Here is a 24,689-nt window from a genome sequence, read left to right as displayed (position 1 = left end):
GCCTAGCCACACACTGAGCTCACATCTAGGGTAGCCTTACGATCATGTATGGCAGTTGTGTGTGTCATTTTTGACATTGTAATTATGCTCAAATGTGTGGGTGTGTGTTGGTGTGTGTGTGTGTGTTTTCTGAAACGTTTGACAGGTTAAACCATAGATTCGCACAACGTGACAATTTTCCCTTAAAAGGGGTTGCAACAGCAGCTATGGTCTCTATGGAAACTAATCGGGGGTGGGGCGGAGGATCTGAGACCTGTCTATTGAGATCCCATTTGATATCTTTTTAGCTAGAGAAGATGAGCCCTAGGCAGCAATTAAGTTGTAAACTCAGCTTAGCCCGGGAGAAACAAGGCTGAGTACACGGTTTGAACTCCACACCAACATTTGACACGTGAGAGATAAGTATGTTTAAACAGATTTAAACCCATCTGACAGGATTTCAGAACGTTTCCGTATGTGCTTTACTTCATCACCTCAGGCCTGTGCATGCTAGCTATTGGATTGGGGTCAGTGTTTTAATTTATCTCTTCAAGCTAGTGTGACGGTGGGGCACACCACTGAAGGCTCTGTCTGCTAAAAGAGAAAAGGGCTCCTATACATATTAAACAGAGCCCTGAAGAACCACTGTTAATGTCAGGTGTTCCCTATAGTGCAGCAATGTCAGGAGCATCTGGCTCATTTCAGGGAAGGGTGCCAACAGTTTTCTTTACATGCAGTGTGGCACAATGGCACAAAATTAAAGGTGGAACATCTGCATTTGTACATCAGGTTTGAGAGGCTATAGCACTAGTTCTTTGGCACCAGTATGCAGTAGATTTTGAGTTTTTTTTTAATGTATTTTACAGGGAAATGGGATCGGGTTGCACGGTTTTACCTGGCTCAGAATGGGCCTTTGAGGGGACAAATTAAGTGGGGGGTCTTTGGGTCCTGTCCCTGGAAATATTGAGTCAAATACTTAATTTCCTACATTATGATACATTTTTAGGCAGCAATTTATAGTGAAACAGTCTTTATTTGTGTCACAGAAAACACAAAATGTTGGTGGCAGGTAACAATTAAAAATAGAATAGAATATAGTGCAGCAAGGGGTCTTTCTCATCCAGGACCTAGGCCCGGAATGACTACACTTGGCCCCATAGTCCAGTTTGTTTAATAAATATGAACAGGGCTTGACTGTGCATTCTTTCTTTGTAAATTATAGACTGTGGTCTAGACCTACTCTATCTGTAAAGTGTCCTGAAAGAACACCTCTTGTGATTTGACACAATGAATAAAACAGAATAATAATTGAATTGATCTAGAGGGTTAAGACAGCATTAAGGAAATAATCTATATGGTGTCTGACTGTAACTAGAGGGTAATTTTCGTCGTAATTTACCAGTTGATTATTTCCGTGACTAATTGATCAATAGAGTAATTATATGGTCCGCACTGCCATAGAATAGTGAAAAATTATAATTTTCCAAACTGGGGTTAACATCTTCAAAGTCCCAAACCCGAAAATATATGTATGATAGATTCCCTATCACACATCTAGAAGTACAGAACAATTGAGAATTAGCGTGGAAAATGACAGGAACGGTTAAGAGACACAAGCATGAAATGACGGAGGTTGAAATGGCTTTGCTAAATCTCTCCAAATCAAAATGTGTAGGCCTTTGTCAGCCCCCATTATAGACTAGTAGGTGGTGTAATAATGACATCCCTGTGAAGGATGAGGACGACAGTCACAGAAAATCCTTTGAAACCTCAAATGGTTGTCTTCAGCAGACAACTTTCCCTGATTAATCAACTGATACGGACTTGGCAAAATGACAGTAACATGATGAAATTGCTCAAGGTTTTATCAAAAAGGTTTTTGAAATAATCTTTTTTTTGTCTTGATTACAGCCACAGTCAGCAATCCCCAGCTTGGAGACAAAACAAAGCGATTCTTAATTTCCAGCAGTTACAAATGCCAAAACCCAAGGCGTGTGGAGGAGACAGATAAAGTTGTTATTGGCAAATGTCCTTGGTGCAAGCAGAGTGAGCGCTCAGTAATCCTACTGTGTTATTAGTCTCCCAGGAGGCTGGGACTGGGGCGTTACTATCACAGGCTGGTCCCATGTAGATAACACCAGCTCCATTCACCCTCGCATCTACTCATAGCTAAATTGACTGCAATTATCAGGACTAGGGAGCTTATTATTGCCCTCTTTTATTTACACAGACTCCCGCACAAGCCCTAAAGTTTTTATTGGTGGGAGATTGTTGGACATTTCCTAACATGTCTTAATTCTCCATTAAATCCTCTGTAAGAACTGCATTGATTTCATCTCTTTTCCCCTAAGCCTTAATTGACCATGAAGCAATCAGGTATATTGTATAGTTTGCATTTTCATTTCCCTGTTGACCAGTCAAGAAAGTTACTTTCCAACTTGAGGTCAATTCACATATGCCTCACTGTTAAATACCCAATCATATTTTATTGTTGAGACAGTATTTAAAGTTGCTTTAAGTGATGTCACAGGCTAGAACATTTCTTGTCACATACACCAAACATCTCCTCACTATCCGCAAGCTGCCTGTCCCCAGAACGTACTGTAAAAAAACATCTCACTATCTGTGAGCTGCCTGTCCCCAGAACACACTGTAAAAAAAAAAAAATATCCCCCTTACTATCTGTGAGCTGCCTGTCCCCAGAACACACTGTAAAAAAGCATCTCCTCACTATCCTCAAGCTGCCTGTCCCCAGAACACACTGTAAAAAAGCATCTCCTCACTATCCGCAAGCTGCCTGTCCCCAGAACACACTGTAAAAAAGCATCTCCTCACTATCCGCAAGCTGCCTGTCCCCAGAACACACTGTAAAAAAAACATCCCACCATCTGTGAGCTGCCTGTCCCCAGAACACACTGTAAAAAACACAGTCTCTGTAGACAGCCCAGGGTCTACAAACAAAACAAAACAAAACAAAAACATACTGTTCCCACATGCACCATGTAGCATACACAGACAGGTTCCAGGGTTCCAGCCAATAACCGACAAGAAGGATTTGGGGGTGGGGGTTGGGGGGGTGAATGCGCGGAAGCTCAGAAGGGAGGGGCAAGCTAGTCTGGTTTTTTTGAAAATACTTTAAACATCAACAAGAGGGAAGCAACTTTAATCAAAGATGTAAATGTATCAGTAAGTTTGAGTTTATAGTAACTTCACCTTTTATGCTTTATGTTCTAATATTTACAGAACGTGCATCTATTCAGTGGTTAGTTACTTAACTCTGGCAACTGCTTTGAAAACAAACAAGTAAGGGCCAGTGGCCTCAGTGTCAGCTCTCATGCGCACAAGACAGGAGTGTGAAAAAAACTAAACAGCATGCGCCTGAAAAAGGCAGGCTGCCAAGTGGCAGGGTCTGAACAGGTGAGACCATGACCCTCTCTATCAAAGGAATGACCTGTACCTGCTGTAGGTAAGGCCTGCAACCTTGCTCTCACTTCAAATGGGGAAATGAAGTGGCCTGTCAGTAATCTGAGGGCACCAGAAAACTCTATGGGGAAAAATATTAAAATGTATCATTTCCACATGTGTTGAAGCTTTCTCATTTGTATTCTGAGTTTTTAGAGGCTTTTATTTGCATTCATCCTAGCATGGCAGCTCAAAGGCTCAATAAAATAGACCCTTATCCATATGGATAAACTGACATAGCAGTGGACCTAAAGTAAAGTGCATTGCAAAATATTTTCATAAAGAAATGGTTAAGGGGCATATCACATAGCACGTTGAGCCTAATAACTAAATAAAAAGAACCAAGATTATCACCATCTAGTCTTGCTGACTCGTAACTGCAGTTAGACGGTCAACTATTATATCAAAGGAATACAGACATACAGTATATTATGTACGAGCGTTATCATGAATTAGCGACTGTCCCAATCTTGAATGCAAGTGCATGACAAAGCACAGGGCGATCATCAGTAATGCTGAAGCAGCTCTGGAGCCCCATCCTGCTTTACAGGGAGCAGGCTGGCTCTGGGATGCAATTGGTCTCAAAAGCTGTACAATGGGCACTGAATTATCTCACTCTGAATTCTGGCCCAAAAACTGTCAAACACAGACATTTTATTTGCATAAAAGGGTTAACTCAGCAATGATATATTCATCAAAGACATCACTGAATTGGGATATATTTAATGAAACAGCATGCATTCATACATTATTGAACATCTACCCTCCTGAAACGGTGTGCCTCAAGTTTGCCGTAGGCTGTTATTCCAACTGACCTTTTGAAAAATTAATCTCAGATTACTTTGAATGGAAAAATATTGAAATAAGTGTATAGGTCTAATCTGCAGTTTACATTTCCACTCACATCTTTACATGTGGTGTATGGATATGTAAAATACAGTTTTTCTCATTTTCCATGTTGTTGTTTGGGCCAGATAGGCAATTTGGAAAAAAGTATTTTATACAGATCTTCTACTGACCTTTTGAGAGTGAATATCCATGCGTGCCTCACTCACTTTAGCATATGCATGAGTGTGTGTGTTTTCTTTTTTAAACTATTTAAAACATGCAGCGTATTCTTTAAACTGCATTTCCTTTCCTTGCTCTCCCCCCCCTCAAGTCTCTCTGCCTTTAGCCCCTCCCCCTAGTGAAGTCTTGTGCCACATGCATGACAGCATCAACGCTGCATTTCAGGCAGAGGCTATCGTTACATGTGTAGTAGCATGCTGCTGGTGGTCTTGCAATGGGATTAACTTTACTAATAAAACCGTAGAAGGACAACAGCCACACCGCTGTAAAAGCTCCCCGAAGAGCCAATGGTTGCTGACCAAGCCTTCAAATCTCCGTGCCTGTAACCATTAACTGTATTTATGGACTCAAGCCAGAATAAAACCTGTAATTATATTAAATTTAAATACAAGTTTTAAATTACAACCCAAAGTTGCTTGAATGACAGAAAATCTGCTCAGATGAGATATTAATGAGTGCAACAGGACATGATGTAACGTTATATTACTCAACAGCATGTTTAGGATCGCCAAAACATGAATTAAAACACTGATCTAACAAACTCAACAAACAACAATTTACTTTAGATTTAGCCCTAGTCATATATAAATTAACAAGAGGTAGGAGGAAACGGTGTTGAGATTATTACTATGTAACTTTCTGTATGGATCATAGTACAGTATTATGGGTATTTTATCTTATCTTCTTTAGCCGAAACTGATTTAATTCACAAATCCCATCATGGCTACACTTTCCTGTCATTTGTTTTCATTTCAGAGAACAATTTGTTGTATTTCATCAGAAAATAAAAGCAGGATAAAAACAGAAATGAGTTGATTTTAATCTGTTTATCGCAAGTAATTTTTTTTTTTTATCATTATTGCGCTATTCAACAACGTTAGGGCATATTTTATATTTTCCTCACATCGTTCAGCCCTAATAAACACCCTGAAATTGTGTCAGAAGCAGCATAGTCCAACATTTGTATCTGTATCATCTTTTAGTCTAATTTGTTTAATTTGTAAATAGGTATTTCATTTCTATATTATCTGATAATGTTATCTAGTCATTTTTTACACATTTGTTTGACTAGTTAATCACTGAACCCATCACGCGCCGCGCCGTCACATCCTGCGCCACCCACCACCACATCCTGCGCCACCCACCACCACCAGTAAATTCTCAACCTGTGGGAAACACGGAGTAGAATTTAGATAGCGTGAGGGAATTAATACAGGAAAAAACCCATTGATGTGTTATGTCTTTTCCATTATCCAAGTTCTGCATCAAACACAGAGGATTGGATGGCATTGTGTTAAAATAAATTATTCAAGTGGGTATCTAAAAACTTAGCGATCTTGCTAATACAACATGTGATGGGACTTCATACATTAATTAAATTAAACACTACACCATCCAGCATGGCTCAGACACCACAGAGTACAGGGTTGAAAGGATGAAAGTTGAGCCTTATGTGCTTCAGTCACACTTGTCCACAGTAGGTGTAACTCAACACATAATACATTTATGACACATGTACATTGTGTATTTTGAATAACACTAAATGCTCAGTCATTGCCACCGGCATAGAGGGGCTGTTAATTGCCCAGTATGAGCATAAATTGGACCATTCTGATAACCAAGAGATTCTCCCCATAGGTGTAATTAGATGTGCAGCTGCCAAAGCATCCCCTATAGAGAATATGCCGTGGGTAACATTTCCTCCCTGTGGATGCCCGAAGAAAGATAATTGGTGTAATGGTTATGCCCAGTGTTGTGAGCTAATTAAAGCTAGGGGCATTGGCTATCAGATCTCACAAACTCCATAGCAGATGTCCACTGGTTTTTACAAAATGTTCTAAAGTGACTATTTTTTTTAAAATTACATTTTACTTTTATCTACAAAGTATGATTCATCCGTATTGCCTGTATATTGGGGATAACTCTTGAGAGAGGGTTTGGTGATTGCAACAAATATGAATTGAATAATGTAGTTGAATTTTCTGAACGGTTTTAGTTGGTCATGCATTATAACATCAAAAAGCAACCATTATTGTCAATGCTGGGTGTTCTTTTAATCACATTGACTAATTGTTTTTTTTTCTTCAACCCCAAATTCAGAATGTGAGATCCTCCATTTAACTCATGGTCGACAGTACCATTCTGATGGGTGGGCTGTGGGTTTTCATTGTGTGTAATTGCCAAAACAGATAGATATAAACCTAAGGATTCGCACAACCTGCAGGTTAATATGCAGCAAATTGACCCTACTGTAAAACAAACGCTACCAGTGATGATGCCCATTTTTATTAGCTATTTCATAACTGCATAGCAAAGCGATCAGAAAGGGATCTGCTTTACGTTATTATTATAACCTGAATGTTGGACACACTGAATGTTTAAGCAATTACATATTGTCTCCCATTTTATGTAGTTTTAAACCTATAAATTACAGCAATAAGTACACATTTAGGTACACATGTTCTATTAATTAGAGAGAGAAATTGTTGGAGGGACACCCCTCTGTTAGATGCCAACCATTTTGATCACGTTCGCATCTTTTCCAGTAGTTGCACTTCAGTCTTATTTTCATAGATTGTATACCTGTGTTGCGCAGTGTTTTCCTAGAGTTTAATTAATGCCTGTTAATGGTTTAGATCCCCTATTAAGAAATTATCCACGCTCCTTTCACAGGTATGAATTATAAAAACGATAAGAGGGTAAATGTCCAGTTTAACCTCGGGTAAATTTAGGAGACTCATTCAGGAAAATGAGGTGCTAGGCTGCAATTGTGTGTGAGTGATTATAGCTTATGTTTTGAGGCTTTTCACAGATAATAAAAAAGGGAATACCATTACCAAGCCATGATTGGACTCTTTTTGGCATCAGTGGGATAATTGTCCACAAGTTCATGATCTCTCTACAGTGCTGACTGAATTGATTCTGAAAATGAAAATCGCTGCACCTCCCACATAGCATTACCCCACTGAACCACCTCAGCATTAGTTCTCCCACCCAGAAAGACCTTGCCAGTCACATCTCTTTATCATTTTGAGTGGAGTTTCTTTCAAAAATATACAGCGGTGTATGTTGTGGTATGATCAAACTCATTTTTCTCTTGCTACATGAATGTTTATAGTTGGAATGGTAGAGATGAATTAAAAACCGGGAAAGGTGAACTTGTATGTATTACAATACAAAGCTAGAATGTCTATTTGGTGTCAATTTATTGCAAAGTAAATGCAATTTCTTTTCTATAATTGGACATTTTTATATTCATAATTCTATCTTTGACAAAATAATATGGCATAAGTGTCAAAACTTAAAATTGCTCATATTTTCTTTCTATTTTCACTTTTTAAAAGTAGCATAATTGAGGAGATGGTAACAGGTGGACAGAGATGTTGGTCTGGGTGATGTGGGATGGGGGGTCAGCTCCAACAGTCCAGACTGATAGCAAGACTGATGAGGACAGCAGGCTGAGTACTGCAGCAATCTGGCCTTCTCCAGACTAGCTTCACGGACATCAGCAATGAGATCTCCATTACTCTGTTAAACTGTGTCTGAGAACGCAACCTCACTATTATGTCAATGTCAGGGGCTTAATGCTGATTCATACAGCCCCACAAATCCCAGATTAACCTCCAAGCTGGAAGACCTCTTTTAGCAGAAAACTGCATGGGCAACTTTGTCTCGAGGGAGAGGCAATATGATTTTGTTTTGATAGCAGAGACAGACAGACGTGGAAATCCAGATACCTGTATCTACGTGTACAAATGGACAAGCACACAGACTGGTAGTTACAAAACGGTGACCATATTATTGGGCTGTCTCGAATACTATTTTTTTTTTTTGTGCTTCAATGCTTCGGTACTAATCAACAGCAACTTTAAACTTTTTTCATGGCAGCGATAAAGGCAGTGATGTTTCCTGTTAACTGTACAAAACTCTTACACCACCTCAAAAAGGACTGACAAGTCTGATCCCCGGGCTGCGTTTCTCCAAAATATGAATCTGTTTCAACTTTTTCTACTGTATTGAAGGAAAAAAACAAAACCAAAAAATTAATATTTGAATCTTAAAATTTTAAATCGATTACCTACCCAACAAACAAATGTCCAAGTAGTAAGTAGTTTAGATCCAAGCCTGCTCTATAGCAGCATTCATCTTTGGGTATAAATACTGTACTAAACTGTCCTCTAAAACTGTAATCTAAAATATGCTAAGATATATCTGGACATCATGTGAGTTTAATTCGGCGGTCATATTATTTTTATATTTATGTTCAATGCCACAGAGTTTCATACACCATCATACGTCTGAAACTAAATCATTGTCCTTCCTCAAAGATAATAGAGGGAAATCTGAGTCCCTATTGTTGAAGTGAGCCTTCTGTGCTGCAGTGCACCCCCACCCTGGCCTGGCTGGTGCGCCGCAGTGTTCCTGTAAGAATGAGTATTAAGCGATAGTGGGGTGGAGGACTGGCTGTGGGAGGGGGGGGTATGTTCAGCTGGAAGCCCTTGTGTGCCGCCCAGTGGTATCTGTCTCCTTTTTACAAAAATAAACCAAGCAAAAGTGGTCAATTATAATTTTAGGAATCAGCAGGCATGTAAGTGTATACCATATATTTATCAGCTCCTCTTGCAGAAACTTTTGTGCCTTTGTATCAAGGTGGGAATTAACTTTTTTCCCACCAGCCACAGTGGTTGGTAGATGCTCAAGTTTACCAGCCACTAATATTTTTTACCAACCACTTTTTCCAGAATTCAAATTTGTAAAAGAGTGCACTAGCATATTTTCAATTGCTTCAGTACCTTATTTTGTATCATCAATACATATTTTATTAATATAAGCAAATAAAAAGTGATGTGAAGAAAATGAATGAAAGCCTTTATTGCCACACTGTCCCATCTTTGCCAGCTGTTTGGCGTTGCACTTGATATGAGACTTGGAAGACTCGTGGTCTTTTATTTCCTCTAATTTAAAGTAAGTTTTTCCTCTAACAAACAAATTGTTTAAATTTTCTGAAGACAAGTAGGTTTGATAGTAAGTACAGTGCATGGACTGGTCGTCTGTAAGGTAGGGTATAGGTCTACATCACGATGTAGAGCCACCATCGTGATGCCACGCCCCCCCCCCCCATCCTGTCAGACACACTAATCATAGTGCACAGGAAATTGACAACTGTGTTGGTCTTAAACTAGCAAAGACACTTACTTACGTTGGGCTTTGCGCTGTGCTGCCCTTTAAGTGGAAGCTACTTCCCCCCTTACACGCAACCTATTTGTAGTGATAGTCTCTCTCTCTCCCCCTGTCAGTACAGTAGCTCGCTCTACCTGGCCTAGTAACTATCAGCATGCGGTCAGGTCATGCTCTGCGCCTCGGCTTGGACACACCGGCCTCGAGCGAGGGAGAAAAGGCGTTAACGTGGAACGCTATCACACTTTCCTTTATCCCCTCAATGGACTAACTTTGTGGATCCTACTGTGTGCGTGCATCAATAAGGAAGTCTGATGACAATGTTATGTAGGATTTATGAATGTACGTTGCTAATTAAGATGAGTACTATTTTATGTGTGAGCTAATATTGCGCATCTGCTACTGCTGACTCCGCGGCGGGCCTCCTAACACCAGGAATATTTTCCCCCTTTTTTAAACCGATGTCACGAACTAGCGCTTAAAACCACTCCACCTGCCACTGTGGCTGGTATACAAGGCAAAGTCATCCGCCACTTTGAAAAAGTACCCGCCATTGGCTGGTGGCCGGTGCTAATTTCCCACCCTGCTTTGTATTATTGTTTCCTCTCATGTCATAACATAAAAATGCTTTACAAATCAGATTTAATCAAAGTACATTTTAGCCTTTAGCAGTTAGCCTTTTCTGATTATTCTACAGTGTTATTAACATGCAAGAGCAGGCTTGCACAGAGTGGTACTGTAGATTTTGGCATTACTCATGAAGTTGCAGAACTGGTCATACCTGTTTTTTAGCAGTACCTCAGAAATGTTGAGGCATGGTGCAGGGAAATTGCATTATATCTTTTGTGAATCAACAGTCTACAATCTCATTGAAAGTGTGTGTCTGTGGCAATGGGTGGGTGGTTAGAGAAGTGCAATATAATACTCAAAAACACAATGTCCGATGAAAGTTTCTCTCTTGACTGGCTGGAAAGGCTAGGAGGGTTTATTTTAAGAAATTGCACTTCTGTGAATGATGGGTTCTCCTTGAAAGACTTGGCTTCTTCATCACAACAGCCACTTCCTCACTGTCACAGCAGTGTTTGGTGAGCAAAAAAGGCTAAATTAAATCAGTTTTCTAGGAACAGTTAACGTTAGTTAACCCTGCGGTCCCTCTGCTCCCCCCCCCCCCCCCCACGTTGGCTCAAAACCAACATGAAAAAACATAGTAATGGTCCCTCAGCATTTTGTTTCATTGTTAAACTGTATGTAAAATGAACAGAGACGTTAAATCACCTGTTTCACGTAATGTTCTTCTGAGTTCGACTCACCGTAGTAAAACAGATTTTATTCCGATCCAAAGACTCTTTCTGTGAGATAAACGACACTAACATTATACCCTGGACACCATCCACTATATCCAAAGTAGAGATGGTCCAATACCATTTTTTTTCTTCCCAATACCGATTCTAATACTTGAACTTGTGTATCGGTTGATGCCGAGTACTGATCCGATACCAGTGTGTCATATATTTTATTATGTTTTAACAGCTGTATACTACTATCACTGTATATATGTGATATGATTTCTATCTTTGTTGTCGGTCTGGCTCAGGTTAAACTCTTTGTGAAACATAAACAAACACAAACAATGAATGCCACAGAACTTTCTTTTATCATCCAGTTGGACAGGCAGTTATAACTGAAAAAGAACATAATACATTTTCTTTAGGGCTTTATTGTGTGGTATTGGATAAGGGCATAAACTCCAGTACTTCCAGATACCAATACCAGCATTTGAGTCAGTATAAATAGGGCAGTTAAAGAATTGTGGTTGAGTTGATGGTGGAGCGGGCGCGCATGTGCTGAGAGATTTGTGCCTCGGTGCAAGGTCCAGGGTTTGAGTCCGGCCTGTGTAGGTTTACTGCAAGTCTTTCCCCTCTCTCCTCTTTCTCACCTGGCTGTCCTGTCAAGAATTGGAAGCAGAAAGGCCCCAAAATAATTGATTATTATTTTTTCCACAATCGAGCAACCCAAATTCCACCAATCTACAAGGGGAGGTAACATGCCAAGATATGCTGCACTACACCAACAAAGGCAGATAAGAAGAATATGGCAAGCTAATAAATATGGATGTAAACAATGCTGGATTTAAAACCCAAATGGATATAAAAAAAATCGACTGGGCAAATGTTTTATGAGGAAGGAAACATACTCATTTGTTAGACCTCAAGCATACATGGACCACTTTGTTGAGTAACGTTGAATATGAACAATGTACTGTATGTTTGTAACAAGAAAACATTATTTAAGGACAATTCCACTGAATTTCAAGACCTAAGTTTTGGTCACTTATTATTAGCACTTTTTTCCCCACATTTTTGTCACTTTTTCAATGTTGTGGGTGCTTTTTTATGTTTTTGGTGTTTTTTCCAAAGTTTTTTAGATATTATTAATGTTGACATTTTCAGCACTTATTTCAACAGCCAATTTGTTTTGAGATTTTTTTTTTTTATTGAAAATGGGTCAATTTGACTCAAGGACAACACAAGGGGTAAATGCAGCTCTAGTTTGCCAGGTGCAATGCTCTAAAAAAACAACAACTGAAGCTGAGACAATCTTCAAACACTGATCCATAAATTAATTTAAATCCTGTTCTTTGAACACAATGAAGCAGTCACTTTGGCTTTCCACAGCTTTGAATAGATGTGATTGAACTTTTATCACGTTTTATGTTGTAATGGTTTAAGTGTTGCACACCCACTTTGTTGTCCGCTTTGACTACCTGCTTTGTGACATGTTCCCATCAAAGAAGAATGCAATTTTATTGTTTCAACATAAATGCATTATTTCAAGACCCACATCAAAAACTCACTGCATGTGTATTTTATTAGTGTGAATATAAATGATAACTTTATATTTTAATAACTTGCACTGCAGTCATCTTAAAATAATGTTTGGACAATGTTTACAGCTGACGGTTAGCATGCCAACATTAGCATATTAAAATATAAACATTGCAAGGTTAAATTTAAAGGATTCTCTCCAGTCTGCAGCATAAATTCATGAAAAACATGATCCATTCAAACTTTGGATGGTTTACCTTGCAGTAAACAACGAGTAGATGTATCATGCAATGGCAAGTCAGACATGCAGGCCTTGCTGCAGTATAGGCTTCATGTTGGAAGAATTTGTGTTAATGGCTTTTTGGGACCAGCTGTTGGAGGAACTGTACAGTGAACCGATTGGCCCTGTCAGTGGAAAGCTGCTCTCCCAGTGAACTGGAGCTTTGTCTCCATCTCTTCCCAGATGAAGCAACAGAACACCATTTATCTGACTGTCCTCTAGTCTCGCATTGCCAGACCTATCTCCACAGCGCTGTGGAGTAAGGTCTGGCTACACAACGGCAACATTTTAGGATAGGAAAAAAAATGCTTTGGGTAGTTTGCGTTTTTTATAACCAATCACAAGCCAAGCTCCGGACGCAGCGACGGTGGCTCTGCAAAATTGTCTAGGTGAGAACTTGTTTTGGTGGAACAATTGTACTCCGCAAAAGACAACGCCACATACAATATTAAATGAAGTCAACTGTTCACACAATACTGTAATGTGAGCTACTTAAATTAGCTGGATACATTGTTGAACATAATTTGCTTTTACCGGTGTATCGCTGTGTATGCTTCGTCCATATAATCCTTGCCAATCTGTCCCAAAACGTCCCAGTTAGGTAGTTAATGCCGTAAACATATTCTTTGTAAATCTTTACAATCATTCACTGAAAGAACCAAGCAGGCCTGCCTTGTTGGACAATCCACATTTTCTTCAAAACTTGCTATTTTCAATGTGTAGCTTGTTAGTTTGAAGCCTGTTGTTTCCCGTAACGAAGGGATTTTGAGAACGGCAACACATACAGAGCGGAAGGTGAGGGTCAAAGCCTGAAATCAGCCTGAAATGCGCCGGATATCATGCTTCATCCTGGAAATAGACTTTCGTTGATCCAGACTAACCTTCCCCTCATTGCCATAGGCCTTCACCTCAACCCTAGAACTAGAACCAGAAACAGCAGGGAATGGTAGTAGCAGTAAACTGTACTAAACACAAGTACTGCTGTCTGTGTGTTGTATTTGTTCTGGGTACCAATGTTTTACCCCTCCCCCCTTTTTAACACTGATTATCACAGGCCCTATAGAGATAACTTCATTGATCTCAGATATATCACTGTGCCTTTCAGCTACTTTACTTCATCTCCCTCTATGTAGCCCCTCAGTCTCTGGACACAAAAGTCAGCTCAGACTTATTATTCATCCCTATAAATCCAAGATAAATTTAAACCAAGGTTGGATGCACTTTGGGAATATCCACCCTCACTTAGTGTGACTTAATTTCAGGTAATACTGAAGGATGTAATTTCTTTTAGATGAATTTCAGCTTTATTGTGGTACGCTGTTCCGCTGATAAGAGTTCAAGAATGTGGTTTAAAATTCTTGCCTGTTGGTCTATTACTGATGTCTATCTTCAAAGCTCAGATTGCAGAATCAAAGACAATGAAAGATGGCCTCCCTTGATAGCGCGGGAAATAAGTAGAACTAATCTACTTTGACAAAAAAGATTGGTAATATTTTCTGACATGTATGTTGCCATGCACTTTTCATCTACTTTTAATTTCCAAGACTTTAGTGAGACTTTAATGAGAGCTAAACCATTGTCATTGGATTAATTGGGTTGACTTTCAGTTTCTACTTAAAGGTCCAGTATGTAATACTGACAGCTAGTGTTTGAAATAATTAATGCAGTACAAAACAGTGGTCCGCTGGCTTGGTCCACTGGTAACGTTAGCAGTTAGCAGGGTTAGCATGACGGAGTTAGCCAGGACCAGTCGGGATCACTTTACTGGCTGTGTCGCCATTATTTTTGCGAGTGAGTAAAGAATTCTGGTCCTATAGCTATATAATTCAATGTGAGTATGGGAATGTTGAAATGACATAAAATGCCTGAAGCTAATGCTCACCTGTTCAGGAGGAAATTCAGCGGGCCAGTTTAGGGCCAATTTCAAAGACATCTCCAATATTTACCCATGGTTTGTTACGTCTCTGGTCACGCAACTGGTAGAAACATGCCTTCTTTTTTTTTTTAAGGTTGTGTAGAATCCATCGCTGTTGATCCTTTTCTTTTTTTTGCTGCTTTCTACTAACGTATCAGCTGTAGCACGCTGGGTTTACGTTTTTACAGGTATGCCTGGCAACCCGGCCTGGCTGTCAAACTGGACAGTTGATATCCACACACAGGCCAAAACATAAACAGAAATTTCAAAAGGAGAAAATACTGGCATTATCATTGTTGTCAAAAACGATAGTCTTTCAACGTAGCATGTGTCCTTAATATCTGATGATGCATTGGGGTCATCTTTGGATTTATTACAGTAAATATATTACGTATTGGACCTTTAAAGCAACAATCAGATGTGCAGCTGCAGAGAAATATCTTCTTTGCATTGCATGCCCTTAATAAGGCCACTAAGAATAGCAGCTATTCTCTAACAGAGTGTGAAATGAACCCATAAGAAGCGACTCGGCAAGCACATTTACCACGAATGCCATATCATGCCATATCAAAGGGCATGCCATATCAAAGGGCATGTACCGCAAGGTCATGGGGGTCTTGGTCTTGACATAACCAAACCAGAATGGAACAAAGAAACGGGAAAAAAAAGGGAAATTGGCAGTGATTCTACTACAGTGGTAAGTTGTGCCAAAACTGCTTCCTAACCTAAGCAGGACAATGGATGAAGTGGGAAGGATGAAGAAAAAGATGTTTAGGTGAAACGGATGCGCATTTTTGGAAAAATGCAGAATTAAGTGTACTAGTATTGCTGTTCAAATTATAGTATGCTTAAACCCCCAGATGTCATTCGTACTTGCTCAACATACCAATACATGCACATTTTTTCTCAAAGCAGCACAGTATAATGAAATACTGTACACCTCTTTTGATGTAATAGTTTTCCACTTCTGTATGTTGACTTCTATGCTGCTGAGTAGGTCACTTTATGCAAAATATTCCCCAGCCTTAGTTAATAATGTTTTTGAACTATTGAATGGCTGTTTGATTTCAGAACAAGCCATCTGTTCTATTACTGTGTGATTTGCAGTAAAAGAGTTTGTTTGAGTTCAAGCCAGGAGTATGACCCTTTCAACTGTGATTGCTGGTTCATACAATGGTGTTTCGAAACTGCTGAATGGGAAGTTGAACAGCAGCAAAATCTGCTGTTTTTATTGGCTTTTTGGAGGTGAGACTGACAATTGTGTTTGACATGTTTAATCACAATCCTGTAGCACAACTCTAGCTATAGGTAAAGGTATTGTGGTTCACTGTAGAGGCTGTAGATAATGGTCTGATATAGAGAAGTTTGGCAACTGGAATTTTTTGGCCTAAAATAGCAACAAAAAAAAGCATTTTCTGTGTTCTGATGAATAAATGAGAAGGCTGAATACATTTTTGATGACACGTTGAAATAGCAACCAGCGTAGAGTAATACGTGCGCACACTTTATAAATGTGGCAAACATGGGGCGCCATGGTAATTCACCTGGTAGAGCGGCACCACATGCTCAGTCCATATCGCAGTGGCCTAGGGTTCCAATCCGACCTGCGGACCTTTGCGGCATGTCTTGTCCCTCTCTCTCGCTCCCCCCTTTTCTATCAATTAAAGGCCAAAATGGCACAAAAAAATTGTCTTTAAAAAAAATACAGCAAACACGTCCGCCTAAAGAAGGTTTTCTGTGCTGCTACGCGTGGGTCGCTTCTTCCTATGTCTTTTCCATTTTCCATTATGAAATAGCCAGTAAAATAAAGGCTTTTTAAATATTTTTGTAGAAGACTGCTTTGGATTTCCTAACCATGTCTGCTGTTTGGAAGCACTATCAAATCTATTAAAAACTTGCTGTGTGTGTGTGTGTGTGTGTGTGTGTGTGTGTGTGTGTGTGTGCGTAAATGGACCTTGATTCTAACAATAAAGCAATCTTTTTACTTACTTATTACTACATCAAAAGCGAGAAACTGTTTAGCGCTGCATTTCATGTCATTAATGGGAAGAATGTTGCATCACCTTTTCTGTTTTGGCTTCCCAGACAGGGATTGGGATGCGACAGTATTAACAACAGATGAAGCCTTGTTTTGAAGCTTGTTGTTTTATTGTCTACTGTTAACCCACTTTACATCCTCTTTGCAATCTCTTTTTTTTCTCGTGTTTCCTTCACACAGCAGCACATATACGTTAGTTATGTCGCTCTGCTTGCTTAACACACTCACTTACTTCCTAAACGCACCTTGCCATTCTCGCTCTGCGCTATTCACATAACGAGGAAACGACTTTCATGTGAGAAGCTGCTTTTCATAAAGAAGAACCTGCCACTTGTCCTGAAAATGAGGCAAGGCTTATGTCTAGGATGATTATTTATCAATCCACTTTTTTGCACGTCAATGTACTTTTTGTTGTACACATAGTTTGTTACGTTCTTTCAGCAGTCACACATAGGCCTGATCTACTGTAGTTTGTTCAACAAGAGTGGGGTCAAAGATGGTTAAATACATTTTTTATTTTACTAATTTCTTTTTACGTTATTTAGTGCTTTGTTGGTATAATGTCTGCGGGAATGTTAAAAACATTGTTCATTGTTAAATACAGTAAATATTTTTAAATTGTAGTTTTGTAATTGAAATTTTCTTTGAAAAGCAAGGCAAAATAGTAAAAAGCACATTTTATATATATGTGGTTCATGCAATTTTGAAAACATTGTCAAAGTAAATGGAAAAACATGTCAGTAAAAACATTCAGCTTTGGCCAATAATTTTCATTTTGGTGCATCCCAGATCTGATTAGCGCCAGAAGCCGTTATACAAGCCGTCAGTGTTATTCTTCAGCTGCTTCACATTGAGCCTCTGAACACTTATCACTGCTTTTCTCAGGAAAGCCAACTGTCTACGCATGTTTCTTACACTTGAATAAAGGGACAAGGACAAGGGATGGTTATAGCCAATTCTAAGTGTATTTTCTACAGTAGTACTATACCTCTAAAGCCATTGCTCACAGCCATTTACTGAAACGTGTCCTTTTGTTCTTTGGGGTCCGTGTAGTTTAGCCGAAGAAACACTTATTACTTATTGAAGTGGCTACATACATTTTTACATTGGTCCATAATGGGAGAAACATCCAACCTTTGACAATTTTGAGGGCTAACAACTAATTCGCGTCCATGCTAACGTCTTGTGAACTCAGTTTGCTTCTCTCGAACACATTGCGGTTCTTCTACTTATTTGTTTTTGCAATTTGCAACCAGAGAAGAAGCTGCATACGTTCTCACAAAAAAAAGGAAAAAACAGTCTTTTTCATAATAAAAGCAGTGCAGTTGTATTCCATGGATGATGTACACTTATTTATGTTTGATTGCTAACTTCCCATTGACCTCATGCGGGCCGGTTAGGGCCGCCCATAGGGCCGAATGTGCCACGGGTCTGACTTAAGGGGACCAGTGTTTAAACCACAAACTTGTTTTTATTTATTTTTTACATTTTTATATACTTTATATAGAATTCTAATCCTACTTGGACTAAACTGACTCCTTTTTAGTAAAGCTACTATAGGCCTTTGTAAAATATGCATTGGATAGTTTGAATTTAATATTGCATGTGGACACAAGATATTATTTAGCTGTTGTTTAACTCTGTCTAGCATACAGTATATGTATTCACATATATGCACCTGTTTGACATTTAATATACATTCTGCATATCAAAGAAACCTTTATTAGCCTACGAACTATTATTGTGCAGAGATTAATTGTAGGAAACAACCTTCAGTGGCAACATTGAAAGCAGTACGTTATACAACATGAGAAAATACATCAGATGTTTAGAGTGCTCACTATGGAGAAACATGAACAAATAAGCTTAGGCTTGAACAGTACCAGTATAGTGTGACAGTAGAAGGCAGTAAGCTACATCATGAGTAGTGAAGGGGAGCAAACTCCCTCAGTTTCTTTAATAAACAGGTGGAGGCTTTTTCCTGGGAACCACACCATCACTGCAGGGGATGAAGTGAAAGCTCTTCTTTGAGCAGTCCCAAACTTCAGACACACAAATCAGAATTCAATCTTAGTTCAAAGTTTTAGAGATAACAGAGGCATGCACTGTGTACAGGGAATTTATACGAGAACTTAACAAAGGTTTTACATTATTGCCCTCATAGCTCTTACAAAAAACAAACGTCACATTTCATACAAAATATGGAATAAAATGTGCTTCAAAGGGTAAGGAAAACACACATGAACACAGATGCTAGAATTGGGAACATCAAAAAACCAGAGAATTTAAAGTTATTGAGAGTAAATTTAATGCCACATATAGGCTACTTTATAGGTAAAGTTGAATTAAATGTTTTTAGATAAGCTCCGGGTTTAAAAGTTTGTGGTTTGTGTATAGGTAAAGCTGGTGCATGTTTCTTTAAATTAAAGTGAAAGTATTTTCAGTTGAACACAGCCAACATCCTGTTCTGTAATCTGAACCATTTGAAGAGAGATCGACTGAAGCTTATGAACACCACAGAAATGGTTTTGACGGTTTTTGTTAAAACTCCACATGGCGAGGTCATGGAGATCCACCTGTGCGACACTGAGGAGCAGTTGAAGAGCATCACAGTGTTGCAGCTGTTGGAGAAGATAGAAGAGAACAACCGTTCTTATGAGCCTGAAGGTACCTACACAAGCAAACTACACATGGAATGAAATGTCCACTTGACGCTAATGGGTTATAATGCCTAAATCATACAGTTAACATAAATGTGCACAGAAGTGCACATACACACATACACAAGCAACAGAGTGCCACAGTTTGAGAGACACAAAAAACACAGGAAAAGTAATTGGAAGGTGTACATATTTATAGCTTTTGACCCACCCAAACCTGTGATATTTTTTTGTAAGCTGAATCCGCCAGATGGCGGTGTTACGTGTTTTAAAGTGCGTGGCCCTGACACACTAGCCAAATAATTATGAATGTAAATATGATGCAAAATGGTAGAGCGCGTGAATGCGATGTAGCACTTGTAGAATATGATTTGAGAGCTTGTAGAAAACAATCTGTAATCGTTTTTTTTCTTCTTCTTTTCACTTCAGTCACTTTTCCAGTACACTCAGTGATTACAACCTCTTGAATCTTCTCGCGGACTGCCTTTTCTGCCAACGGTCCGTCGGGTTAGTGTTTCAGGGCCATAACAAAGTCGCCAAGATAACTGGCTATAACAATCTTTGAGACATGGGCCTCAGGTCCTGGTGATTCTAAGTAGTAGAACTGATTGGTAGATGGGTAGTTTATTTGAGCATGCATAGGGGCTACTTCACTCATTGATTTGAAAACATTAAAGAAATTAATTGTAAGTTTGTAATAAATTGTGTGTGTTTGTTAGGTCTGCGACTGATCTTCACAGGCCAGCTACTGACTCCCTCCGCTAAGCTTTCTGAATACGGAATCCAAAACAAGTCAACCTTTTATATGATTCAAAGAATTTTGGGAGGAGGCAACAAGGAAGGAATGGGTGACAAGGAAGGCAAAAACCGAAGTATGGAAGAACTAGCTAAATTTTAAAGAGGAAAGTGCTAAATGTTTGATATTTTGAAATACAGTAAGGATTACAACTCTGCAGATTAGGTTTAACCACATAAGCTTGCATAATCACTACATGTTAAACAGGATTGTGTTCAGGTAAGGCTGTTTATTAACATCCATTTCAAATGTAAAAAATAAAACCACACCTACAGAACGTTTTGCATGGGTGAAATGATAATACTATAGCTTGCAGCAAAGTCCAGCCATTTGTCACTTTCCACCACTGTTGTGCTGTGTCACCAGCCAGGTTGCTAGAAGAATGTGCAGTGTGTGGATGGATGTGCAGTGTGTGGTTGTTGGTTATTAAAAGCATTGACAAGCCCTTCTTGTTCTCCTGTTTGTGGCCAGTTGGTTTTGTGCGTTTGCTGCGGTGGGGCAGAATGATAATACAGAAGAATGGCACGTGCGGCCAAAGGCTATTTGCTGGAGTTTATCAGCTGACTTGTACAGACTGTAAAACCTAGGTTAAAAATCACAAGAGTCTCAGGAAAGACTCATTTGGCTGCTTTGTTTGACTAGACTAATCTCAGATATTCTAGAAAAAAAGTGATATATTTGCAGAGTGTGCATGAATGCTAAAACTGCCAGTGTTGCGTAACAAACTGGGTAAAAGGGACAATGACCAATGTAATTACCTGGAGTGTGTTGTCCTCCTCATAACTGCATGGGCTCATGAAATTAACAATTGCCGCTTCTTTTGGATACTGTTTTGCAACATTATGCTAGAACTACTTTAATCAATAATGATAATAATGTAATGAGTATACAATTTCCATATGATGTAGCCAACTTACTATGTCAGTTAAATAGATGGGAGTTCTGGATGGTGTAGTGCCAAATCTTAGATGGCGTTGATCCAATAGCTTTTACATATCTGCTGTGATAGAAGGGTGCATAATGCTTTGTGACAGCTATGAAATAAAGTAAAACCAACCCTGCTGTGAGCAAGTATTTATCTATAAGACCTTACATTTTGATGGCACAAACATTCAAAAGTGATGACAAATGCTCTTTTTTTCATTTTGAACAAAATATAATTTCATGCTGATATTGACCAGGAATAAAGAATAATCTGTGGGCACAATTGAAGCCCCTGGGCTTGAAGATCTTCCTCAATTCACTTTTTCAGTACATAGTGAAAAAGGAGAAGGGGAGGGAGCAAGAGAGAGAACTAAATGAAAGTGAGTTTGATTTTGACTTGTGACCTGAGAACTGTCACACGCCTAATCTAGACACATTACGTCTGACATTGCACTATACATTGCCTCACACATCTATGATTAAATTCCACTATTTTACATTTTAATTGCTTTATTACCATGATAATTCAGAGTGTTGAAAATACTTATAGGTCTATAATGGTAAGACATCCCTGCATAAGCTCCAATATAAGAGCACAGACCGCTACAACCAGTGCGTAAAAAGAAACCCGCAATCATTTAGCCAATCCATCTTTTAGTCAGTTCATCAAATCATCTACTGCTACACCTACTTATGATATAATAAAGACCAGAGCTTAAAACTTGGAGTCTGTCTCGTTAGACTGCTCTCTGTGATACTTTGCGTGGGACTTGACTTAACTTACAAGATAAAAGGCAAAAAAGTTGAGATTTGGTAGCCCAGAGCAGTAAATACGAAAAAAGTGCTGCACATGCAGGTTTGCTGTTATGAACACTGCATGAAATATTGATATTGTAATAGGGATGGACATGCCAATGTTTCCATGGCCTAAAAATAAATGGCGCATGTGCACCAGCTGGCATCAACTCTAAATTCAGATTAGAGAAATTAGCTTATCGCTGTAGAATTCATTACATAAAATGAGGAGCTTAATAGTTTTCCTGCCTTTATATACAGCAGATTTATGTTACTCCCTGCAGCCACACTGCTGATTCTGATGGATCTGACACAATTTTAATTCATATGATACTTCCTGCTGTTTTTGTTTGTCTCCTAAAGTATGGATTCAATATGGTTGAAATCTTATATTCTGATAGATTATTAGAAATAATATACATTATACTGGCAGCACTTTGTTATACCAACAATTGTTCCTTATGTTGCCAAAGCCTGATATTATTGAAGCTTACTTTAAGATACAACTTCTTTAGTGATGTTGCCCAGCTCTACCTGTGTGTTGTATTGAGCTGGAAATGAGCCATGCAGTTAAAATGGCCACACACGCTGAAGGCCTGGACGGGTTTTGTGCTTATTTATTTTTAAGAGTGTGCAGGATTGACCAGGCGGGCATGTGTTGGGGTTGAAAGCCAGGAGAAGTTACACACTGCTGTGTTTCAAACAGACAGAAATACACCACTGGGCTTTTTGCACTATTAAACCTATTTAAACATTTGCTTTCAGAGTTCCCAGAAAATTGCTTGACAGAAAAAAATACATTGATTTATAACTCAGATTTGCCACTCTTGACATCAAAACAAAGTATTTTGTGGATTATTTTTAGAAGGAAGTCAACATTAATAGACCCACGAAGCTTGTTTTTTGACTGATGATTTCATAATGTGCGACTTGCCTTGCATGACTTGACTTGAAAAATGTGAAACTGCTCTGATATACTGCACTGTAGGCCTACCATTTGTGCATTTTTGTACTCAGCAACATCCTCGAGGTACTCTAATGGGCTTTGACTTCACTGTACTGGGTTTTTGGCGAGGGTATGGCAGCTGCCATGCAGGGTGGCATTGTTTGGAGCTTTCTGTCTATGTTGTGTATAGAGAGCTCTGAAACCTCTCCCAGAGATGCTCAGCATAACCTGAGCAGTGTTGGTCGGAGCTCTGGGGGTGTGGGGGGGGGGGGGGGGTGACTGATTAAGCACAGATTGTATTTATACTCAACCACAGCATGCATCTACAGGAGCTCATGCTTCAGCAACTTCAGGGGATGGACAAAATGAGATCATTTTTCATTACTGAAGCTAACAACCGACGCCTCGTTTCCATAACAGAAATCTATTTTGATAAGATGTAAAAAAAAAAAAAAAAAGACAGAATTGGTTCTTTGAAATGTAACCTCTGTATTTGCTATTTTAGCAGTTTTGAATTATTCATGTATAAAATTGACGTCAGGCAAGCAGAGAGCACAGTCTGTCTTAGCCATCTACATGTTGCCTTTCGGATTTAGTTTGTATCTTCTAGTATTGGTGGTTTAAATTAAAAAAATAAAATGACTTAACTTTATTAATCAAATGTGTTTAATAAGGGCAGCCTCAAGAGTTGTTTATCTTTTATTTAACCTTTTATTTAACCTTTATTTATTCAAGGGAGGTTCACTGAGAGGCAGCCTCTCTTTTTCAGGAACGCCCTGATCACATTCACACAGTTGCACACATTCACACCTGGAAGCTGCCCAGTACATCCACAGGCAGATCCGCTGGCCGCGGAGCAGCTCCACTGGAGCTGGGCCCTGCTCAGTGCTGTAATGAGGGAGGGACAAGCACTCTTTCAGATTTTATCCTGTTGGTCTGGGGACTGAGGTCACAAGCTCTCTTCTCTAACCTCTAGGCCACCACTGTGTGGTGATGGTGCACAATACTGAGCATGGCTAATCTAAAATTACATACTTGTCTTTTATAACTGCTTTTTCTACCCTTTGCATCTACTTTGGCTTTAACAGCTGTATTGTAATGATGAAGTCTCTTATTAAGAGCAGAAAGTAGCACTACCCCTCTTAGTCGATTATCGACTAATCGGTCTAACCGTGGACTAAGATTTCTTTAATCGATAAGTTATTGTTTTATGTTGTTTTTTTATTATGCTGAATGATAAGAAACTTATCAGCACATCTCTGGTCAACACCAGATTGAAAGTGGTGCTATTGCACAACTTTTTGTGGAGAAACTCAGTTTGAAAGATTCGTCCATTAAACTAATTGATTAGTCAACAAAATCATATAAATGTTAGTTAACTAAGAAGTTCTTGGACAGCCCTAGCAGGAAGCTTACCGTCTACTTTAGACATAAGTTCAATGCCAAGTGCTTTGTTGCTAAAATATAACCTGGTCTCAATATGACAGGAAACCACAGATGTTTGAGTTTTTCTTCAGAAACTTGCAGAGAACATTTAAATAAAAGCAAAGCACAATTGTCTTTTTAAAGATCTGTATTTAATGCAAAAGAAATCAATTGCCTCTGCTGTTAAGCTCGAGAGACAATCAGGCTGATTAACTACATGTTGACCAGTTCGGTGTTAGGGCTGGGCGATAGAGAAAATCTAAAACCACCAAATACCTTGATGTCGATACCGCAACAATATTGTAGTGTTGACTATTGGTGCTTTCACAAAATATTTACACTTTTGATTTTTGATGAACATCAGTAATGTAGATATAATGACTAAGTGGGTAAAGGCA

The 24,689-nt window shown here is 39.1% G+C and overlaps 1 protein-coding gene across 1 annotated transcript; it reads left to right on the top strand.

Moving 5' to 3' along the window:
• Nucleotides 1–19,202: 19,202 nt before the first annotated feature.
• On the top strand, nucleotides 19,203–20,476 carry LOC116697242 (ubiquitin-40S ribosomal protein S27b). The gene is made up of 2 exons (XM_032528563.1): nucleotides 19,203–19,412; nucleotides 20,125–20,476. The coding sequence occupies exons 1-2, from the start codon at nucleotides 19,253–19,255 to the stop codon at nucleotides 20,301–20,303; spliced, it is 339 nt and encodes a 112-aa protein (XP_032384454.1). The 5' UTR covers nucleotides 19,203–19,252; the 3' UTR covers nucleotides 20,304–20,476.
• The last annotated feature ends 4,213 nt before the right edge of the window (nucleotides 20,477–24,689 follow it).

This window comes from Etheostoma spectabile, chromosome 10 (genome assembly GCF_008692095.1).
Source record: "Etheostoma spectabile isolate EspeVRDwgs_2016 chromosome 10, UIUC_Espe_1.0, whole genome shotgun sequence".
NCBI classification, from domain to species: domain Eukaryota; kingdom Metazoa; phylum Chordata; class Actinopteri; order Perciformes; family Percidae; genus Etheostoma; species Etheostoma spectabile.
Note: the sequence above shows the minus strand (reverse complement) of the source record. Positions and strands in the feature narration are given on the sequence as shown.